Here is a 9,472-nt window from a genome sequence, read left to right on the forward strand (position 1 = left end):
ACACAACAGTTGGAATGTTTTTGACTCTATCAAATGATAAACAATGAATATTTTTTTATTTGACAAACAAGAATCTAATTATGTAATTGACCTGTTTTAATGTTTTTTTAAGTACCGTAAGATTTTTCTTGTGCTGTGGGTGTTTTTTGCAAATTGAAAAATGCCGCTTTTGTGATTGTGATTGTTTTGCGACACCATTTTCAGAAGGAGATTAATACAGTTTTCTGTATAAAAACGGTCTGGCTGTTTTTAGCAGAACATAAATACCCCTTTTTTTATTGTGGACTGGCTGCTTTCTGCATAACTGCGTTCAATTGTAAAGCGTCCTTGAGATGATTTTTCTCAATGATGGCGCTTTATAAATCAACCAAATATTATAATTATTATGAAAGATTTCCGGTTTGCTCCGGCCAGCTGGCAGAACTGATCAAGAATGAGCGGAAGAGGACCTCTGACGTCACACGCGGAGTTATTTTAGGAATACAAAACTTTAAAAAATCATATTACTGATAATACAAACAATGAAAATGAAAGAAAAAAAAATGGATTAGGTTAATAGTCTGTTGACATTTTTTTTTTAAACCACAGAGCTTCCTCATTAACACATGTAACGTTTTAACTCTTTCACATCAGCGCGCGTATTAAAATGGAAATATATTGAGAGTTTCAATTTTCGTCGTAAAATAAAATAAAATAAATTATTTTAAAACACATTCAATGACAGCTGGTTACCGACGAAGACACTTCAAATTTCCATAAAAATATGTGTATCCATTATCGTACAATTCGATACCACTTTATCGATAATTTCTTTAAATTTAAGTTGAGGTTTTTTTTTGTACTCATTTAGTTTCCATTGTATTTGGGACCCGGGCCCGGCTCAAAATTTGTAATTTTAGAATGTTTTTAATGTATCATTTTTGTAAGCAGGAAAGGTGAATAAAAATCAGTTTAATTTGAAACAATATGGTAATTATATTTCACAATATTCTAAATAGGTTGTTAACATAAAATAATAATTTTCATATTCAATCTACAACCGAGTTGAATTTATTACATTATCTAGAAGATACGTTTCCAACACATAAGGTATAAAATAAAATATTTAAAATTCAGAAATAAATATATTAATTTAATTGCACGTGAACTAAAAGTAAAATTTTCAACAAATGTTTACAATAAAAGTCTGTTCAATGAAAATAATGAATGAATACTATTTATAAATAACAATACTCGAAGAATTATTCAACAGTATACCTATAAGTATTTTAATGTATTGTTTTCACTGGGTAAATATGAGATGATAGTTGGTATTTAAGTTAAGATAAATTATCGGGTACGCGTACCTCGGAAAAACCAGGAAACTCAATGACGGTGTCCGTAAATACTGCTGGTAAGTATACAATAAAATGCCGAAGCTCCGTAAAACTTGTGCGCCTACATAAAATTATATAAATAGATTTAATCTTACAAACGTTTATTCGTAACAAGTCTATATCACAGAAGCAAATTGGACAAACACCATGCCGACGGCCGACGGCCGTACACCGGTCGCCGTCACCGCTCGGGAGCACTTCATCACAAATATTCCTCGGTTCACTTTTTGGCTAAACTCAAAACGCTAGAACATCTCGTCTTACTGGTGAGCGGCGCCCAGGCGCTGTCCGTACAGGGCGTAAGGTGAGTAGTACGGGCCCAGGGCGGGGTTGAAGCCGTACGGGGAGCCGAGAGGTAGTCCGGGCTTGGCGTAAGGGTGGAATCTGGCCGCGGACAGAGGGCTCAGGGGGGCTCCGGGGTATCTACCCAGCACTCCCGGGAACCCTGGACTCAGCGGACTCCCACCGGGAGCCGCGCCTTCCGCGGTGTGACTTCTCAGGTGTTGCAAGAGCTCTTCGGATGTCCCGAATCTCTTCCCGCAGTACGATTCTCCGGCGATCCAATTGCACACGTAGGGTCTGCTGAGTTGAGCGTAGGGATTAGCCGACGGAGGCAGTCCTCCGGGTTGTGAGAGCGCCATAGCCATGGCCAAACTGTACTTATGGTGGTCGCATTGGGTGCAACCGGCCGGACATGACCCCAGACCGCCCATCAGCAGTTGCTGACTGTGTAACGACACTTGGCAGCCGGTGCAGTAAGGGTCCTTGCACACGGGCACTAGCGTTTCTCCTCCGGCGGGGGTTTTCACTCTCGCATACCCCATGTAGGGTCCCGGCGCACCGGGAAAACTGCCGAGACCGTGTTGGTGAGAAAACGGCGCTCCGGCAAACGGGGGGCGGAACGCTGGATTATGTTGCTCCAGGCCTGGCGGACAACACAGAGCGCTGAGTCCCATTCCAGACTTAAACGGTCCCAGGGGATGATCTTTAGAATGTCCTTGAAGCACTTCTAATCCGGATCTGATAATAGGGCTAGCACCTCGCCCCGACGAACCAGCGGGAGACGATGTCTTCCTATCGTACCCCGACGGGGAGGACTTTCCTCCGTCCGCGCTGGGAGTGGTGGCATTAGGAGTAGAAGATTTCCTTCCGGGTGTTACTTTTCCCGATTTTCTTTCCTCCGAACTATCCGAGCTCGCCTTTGACGACGGCCGGACGTCCTCGGGTTTTTTAGTAAGAACATTTGTTTCGTAAGGTTTGAAAGCTAAATGTCTAGTTTCTGGTGTGGTTCTAGGTTTCTCAACTTTTGCTGGAGGGGTTCTGATAGTCTCCGTAGTAGCATTAGTTTTTTTCTTGTCTTGTGAAGACAGGATAGGCTTGGCAGGAGTATCAGCGCCTATCTGGCTGCAAGTTTGCGCCAATAGGGCGAGTGGACTTTTCTTAGCATCCAGCTGTGAACAAAATAAAAAATATATTAAAATTGCGAAAAATAATTCGTTTGTTTTTACTCTGTAAAGCATAAGATAAAATATAATTTTATCTATTTGAAAGGTATATTATGTGTGGGACGAAAATCTTTCCAATAAAACAATGTTTTTTAATCATGTATATTAAATCCTAAACCGCGTATTTTAAATAAACCGATATTTATTTTATACGTTTTTATCTTGTATTTATTGAATAAATAAATTACCGTGGTAGGTAGAGGCGACAGGTAGTCGGGCTGAAGATATTGGTTTCCTCCGTTAGACAACATTCCGCCACCTTCAAGAACAACCATTTGTGACCAAATAAATTGTTTATAAAAACTTTACACACGAAAACAATACTTGTTGGTACAATAATGTTCAACAACGGCACTACACTTCCGTCGGCAACACACGCGAACGATTCGTACTACAGAATGAGCGAACACGGAACGAACGAGAGAGAGACCTTCCTGAACGGAGTTTGGAGAATTTCTGAGCGGGGCATATTTCCCCACTCCCATGGACCCGCGCGCAATCCTAATACCCCCTCCCCTCGTTAGCCTGAAAGAGAAGAAACTACTTTTCCTCGCGCTGGCGTCGTTAGAGCGAGCGGAACGGCCGCAAAGTACGAGAGGCTTTTCATTGCGCGAGCGCGATGGAAGATCGTCGGCGGTAAAGCGGCGCGAGTGGGAACGAGACAGAGGTGTTTTATTATAGTGGCCGTTTTGACTAGAATAAATTGAAATGGGTAGATGGCGGTGTTGCCACCCATGACGGGATGGTGACAGGAGCTTTGTGGATGCCGCCGACCGCCGACCGCCAACCGCCGACCGCCGACCGCCGGTCACGACCGCGCGCAACTAATAGAGCTAACTTGGTTTTTTGGATACACAGATGTCACTAAATATATACCTAGAAAAATACGTAGGTACATAAAAAAATAAGTGTTTACTGATCTGCTCCGTAAGAATTTTTTTTAAAATCCCATAAATTATTTACTTAAACCTCCTTGGAATATTACAAATAAACAAACACAAAAAAATAGTTGTAAGATAATGACGGAGAATACATTTTTGTCGATGTTATTATTATTTATAAAATTTCCAAAGTAAAATGTAAAAATATAACACACTAAAAAATAAATTAATTTAATGAATAACTTTTATAGCGCCATTTTCGTAATATATAGTACTTTAAAGGCGCTTTACAAAGTGTTAACTTTTGTCTCCTTTTTTTCCAAACGAGAACGAGAGGACAACAAAAAAAAAACAAATTTGTCAATAATGTTACCTCCTTCATTATTGTTATTATTTTATAAGAAACAAGTCAATAATTCATAGCATCTTCACCGAGCAAATATTGCAAACACCTTTGGCAGCTTTATTCCATCGATCAAAGGCGAACAGAACGTGTCGAAAATGCTGACTTTCATCTACTTGACATTCCATTTTGAAGGCTTGTAATCAAATTAAACTATTTTTAACGTAAAAATAAATACAATATCTTGTAGAATAGAAACTTTTCATTCGAATGACGTATGTATTTACTTCACCATTTTGTTAAGTGCTCATTTTTTTATTCGGAAAAAAGCAGGGACAACTTATTTTAATACTTAATATTACCTACATTTTGCATCGCATTTTCGTATCCTATTTGTGAAGATAAAAATTATTATAAAAAAACACAGATTAAATTATCACTGCCCAAGATGGATTATACACGCTTCATAATTGAATATGATTGATGAAACGGAAAGAATAAAACGAAAAAAAACTTTTGTAAGATGTTTTTCTCAAATTCTTCATTGAGCTGTCTATCAATCAAAAGATTTCGAACAACCTTAATGTTGCCATTGATAAATTACAAATCAATAATTCAAGCCAGAACAATGTAATTAGGAAGGTATACGCATGTTGAAATATGATTATTATTAACTCTATCACAAAACTATTTATTTATTTCAAGTAAACCTTTTTATCTTTTATTTATTTCAATCAAACCTCTTTATTTTTTATTAATTTTTTATAAACCTCTTTATTTTTTATTTATTTCAAATAAACCTCTTTTTTTATTGAATACATTTTTGTTATTTTCTTAGGTTAACCTTTTCTTTTATTTCTTTCTTTTTTATTTACATTTTTTAGATCTTAATTTTAATAGGTACTTTTAATTTTCTTATTATTTTTATTTTTTCTGTAGAATTGAAATTTTCGATTTACATTTTTTTATTTTTTATATTATTTTGATTACATTTATGAGCACACACTATTTATATATGTGTTTTTTTTTTTTTTTTGTGTTTAAAATATATTCATGTAAATTGCTATTCTTTAATTTTAATTAAATTATTTTACTCTTTTTTCTTACTTTAAAAAAAAATTGTGGCAGTCCATCCTCTCTGCTTAGCCTTACGGGGAAATGGTTTGATGGTAGTAGTAGTAGGTAGTATATATAGGAATAGGTAACGCAGCCTTGTCTCCCAATAAACAATATAAAGTATTTTTTTAATTATTTTGTTTTTTAATATGAAAAATATTCTCAAATTAACAGAGATTATCAAGCCCGGACGGTTTGTACTAATGCGTTTTTTTTAGTGCCGTGTCGTAGTAAAGATATTTAAAAAATGCATAATTATTAATATTTTTCAAGCTTTAAACGTTTATTTTTTTTTGTGGTCATTAAATACAAATACAATAAACACTAATTGCAATTATAATTATCTGCAACTTATTTCAACGCCGCAAAAGATTTATTTGACATAATTAGAATTCGGTCAGCACCTTTACTAAGCGATTTCTATCCTGTAAAAAATACCAGGGTTAATATGAAGGGAATTTTCAAATTATTTTACTATTCAAAATAATTGTATGTTCACAGAAATGTATTCATTAACTGGTTTGGCCTATTTTTATACAAAGTGGTAATTGAATTGATTTTTTTTCATTTATTTTCTTACTGTCAGGTCCGAAAGCAAGTCTTGTAAATTAGAATATAATGACACTTTCAGCTGAACTTTTTTAGTGCATTCGATTACTCATTAATTTTACTATTTGCTCAGTGGCCCAATATTTTTTTCTGGCTGTCCGGTTAAACTAGTTTAAAAAATAATATAGAACTTTTATTTGATGGATGAAATATATTTTAACATTTATAGAATATCTAAATCCAGATTTCTAAAAATAGATTTACTCATTTACGAGTATATATAAAATTGGAATAATACTTGAATCATATTTTTTATTGTATCTTGAGTCTTAAAAATGGTGAACGAAAGCGCTTGAACTTTCCGACAAACGTGTGACGATTGCGAGATGGCTGATTTATAAATAAATATATACCTATGAACATAAAAATCAAAATGGCAATAACATTTAGTTTTAATTATTATTTTGTCTTTTATATCATTCAGTTTTATATTCGTGATATTGTATTTTAAATGCATACACCAAAATACTTCATATGTTACTTACCACCAATCAGCACCGGTATTAAACTAGATTTTCCCCAAATTCGTTATATAAAAAATGTATATTACGTATTTGTAACTCTGTATGCATAGCCTCAATCAAAGTTAATTTAATTATACGTATGCAAATAATTATCATTAAAATATCTAAATTTTTGTCATTTTTGCTTTCTAAAAAAGAATTTCCATCTCGTTCTAAATATATCTACCGATCTTCGTTAAATCCTAGATGGGTAATATCCAGTACATATCTAGAACATGAACTATCACTATCTAAATGTTTGAGTTGTTCCTTTATCCTTCTTCTTTTCTTCGTATCACCTCTCCTCTCTTTTATTCATAGTATCATCTAATGTACATTTTTTAATATATTTCTCTTTAAAATTTTTGGATGAAATTATATATATTAATCTACAAATGCTAGGCTTCATTTTAAGAATTTCCAAACCCTTTAAAAAACAGAACACATTGAAAACTTTGTACAGGCGCCCTTGAAGTATTTTGTTACGAAAATGGCGCTATATAAGTTATCCATAATAATAATAAAAAAACACGTTTGTACGCAGTACCTTGGAGTTTGCATCCGTTCTATGGAGTCCACAATACATAACAAACATAGAAAGGATTGAAAATGTTTAACATTTTTTTTTCGAAACCTAGATTATAAAAACAATAAAACGCTTTGCACTTACAGCCAATCTGCTACACAAAATTGATTTTTTACCCTTGAAAATAGACGCACTATATCTGAATTATGCTATGTATATATAAATGAATTAATAATAATGTAGACTCTTTTAACCTACTCTCTAAAATTAATTATAATGTTCCCTTTCGTGTGACAAGAAATAAGTATTTATTTCACCTGCCAGTCTGTAGCACTAACTATGCACAACACTCTTTCCTCCATCGTTCTTGCTCTAACTATAATGCTTTTTTTCATCTATTGATGTATTTAACACGCCCCTTAGTTTATTTTAAAATAAATTAAGACTCATTTTTTCTGGCTGCGATACGATCTCACTTGCCATTTAACGATGCTTACACTTACACACACCTGAACATTTACTCCCACATAAATACACACAAGTGCACCTCTACACTCTCATACAAACACACCCTTTTGTTGTACCACAATTTAATATGTATGATTTTTATTTAGAAACTCAGCTGGACTATCTTTAAACCGAATCTTTTTATGTTATTATATCATTGTCGACTGTTTGTTTCCTTAAAAATAAATAATAATAAATAATATTCTGCATAATTACCTACACTATGTCCATGTACTAGTAATTTTCTCAATCAGCACGGTTTAGGTAGGTAGGAAATTGCCTTAATGCAATATGCCCGCCCTTATATGTACACAAATTGTATATGTATATAAAGTGTTAAATAAATAAAAAAAACTTTGTTTACGACATGCAAAGGTACTTTTTAACTTCAAAAAAATTTTAACAATAATAAAAGTGAGTGTTCAACGATAAATCACACATTTTCAGAATTATTAGTATGCAAATAAACATTATACGCTGTTATTAAATATTCATTATTGATTAGATGTAAAACAATTTACAATTCTGTTTAAAGTAATACGAAGCACAATAGTCATGCATATTGCATTCGCTCAAATCAGTATTTTGCATTAAAAATATCGACGGCCTAATCCGCAAACAAGATAGCTGCTTTTTTGTGACGTTGGCTTTATTTAACCGTTTTAATTACCTACTTCTAATACATCATTTGTCAAAACGAAAACTTTGGTATGAATATTGATTTTGTACAAAAGAATATTGTAAAACAACTAAAAATCATGTAGCTGTGTTTATAGGTAGATATAAAACAAAGTTTAATGTTTACTGGAGTTTTCTTGTTTGTGAATTAAGCCGTCGGTATGTGTCATAATTATCAATAAATTTAATGAATTCGTTACTGATTAATATGCCTAAAAATTTGAATTAATATTGGATTGGTAGTATCGAGTAATAGCATCAAATATTATAATTTTTACTAGACAATGAAATGGCAAGAGAGTACATATTTTTTTAATGAATAAAACATGTAATATACCAACAAGATATTATACTTCCAGGAGTTTAAAAAAAACTCATTTGGGACGGTATATAAAAAGATACATAATATCAGTTGATACCATTGAGGTATATAACTAGAGTAAACATGAGCGTTCCAAATATGTTCCCTCAACCTGTGACCAATTGGCATATGTTTGATAAAACGGACTTTAGTCTGTGGCGAGCGAGTTAGAGACGCCCGTTGTTTATTTACATTTAAGTCAAGATTGAAATGTCACCATCCAAATTAAATTAATTATGGATAACTTATATAGCGCCATTTTCGTAATAAAATACCTCAAGGGCGCTTTACATGGTGATTCTATTGTTAAGTTAATTTAATTGAAGCTTTTAAATTTGTAATTTAATTAAAATAATTTATTTTGTTGTCACGTGGTACGGATTTATTCAAATGATTTAGAGAACAAGTGGGTTATAAGTTTTTTTCGAGACATCACTTCACTTTCACAGCCTCGCACCTCTGCTGGGAGAGCATTCTATGCCATAGGGCCTGCGACCGCAAATGCGCGTTCATTAAATTTAGTGCGCTGTTTGCGTAGAGGTATAATAACTTTTCCTCTCGCCGTAGATGTAGCTGATCTAAGCGTGAGACGCCTGTCAGCTAGTTCATCTGGAATGCATAGTTCCCTTAGATATTCCGGAGCCGAGTTGTGCAGTGACTTATACATAAGCCAACAGAGTTTGTATTCGACCCTCTGTGTAAAACGTAGCCAGTGTAGTTCCCGAAGTAGTGGAGTGATATGACTGAACTTAGAGATTCCGAAAATAAGTCTCCCTGCGGCATTCAATACAGATTGTAGGCAAGTCATTTTGTTCATTGGTAGACCTGCATAGATACCATTACAATAATCGACTCTAGACACTACAAACGCATTTATTAATTGACGGGTGGCATCAACCGGCAAATTTTTGCGTATGCATTTAATTTGTCTCAGCTGGTAGAAGCATGAACTTATCGTTCTACTAATTTGAGCGTCAAGATATAGGTCAGAATTGAGTAAAACTCCCAGTAGTTTAACGGTGGGTAAAGCGGTACTCCCTACATTGGGTAGGGCCGTATCCTGGATC

The 9,472-nt window shown here is 34.4% G+C and overlaps 1 protein-coding gene across 1 annotated transcript; it reads right to left on the reverse strand.

The window, feature by feature from the left end:
- Positions 1-950: 950 nt before the first annotated feature.
- noc (zinc finger protein no ocelli) lies at positions 951-3,301 on the reverse strand. Its single transcript, XM_088232054.1, has 2 exons — positions 3,070-3,301; positions 951-2,827 (listed from the first exon to the last, which is right to left on the reverse strand). The coding sequence occupies exons 1-2, from the start codon at positions 3,154-3,156 to the stop codon at positions 1,637-1,639; spliced, it is 1,278 nt and encodes a 425-aa protein (XP_088088180.1). The 5' UTR covers positions 3,157-3,301; the 3' UTR covers positions 951-1,636.
- Positions 3,302-9,472: the final 6,171 nt, after the last annotated feature.

This window comes from Micrasema longulum, unplaced genomic scaffold (assembly GCF_059751315.1).
Source record: "Micrasema longulum isolate JH-2025_06_02 unplaced genomic scaffold, ASM5975131v1 h1tg000942l, whole genome shotgun sequence".
NCBI lineage: Eukaryota > Metazoa > Arthropoda > Insecta > Trichoptera > Brachycentridae > Micrasema > Micrasema longulum.

Bases quoted from the DNA above. Each gene is read 5' to 3' on its own strand.
- noc (XM_088232054.1), bottom strand. From the start codon at position 3,156: ATGGTTGTTCTTGAAGGTGGCGGAATGTTGTCTAACGGAGGAAACCAA. The intron at 2,828-3,069 runs GTAATTTATTTA...TTTTGTTCACAG, and splicing joins TGTCGCCTCTACCTACCACG to CTGGATGCTAAGAAAAGTCC.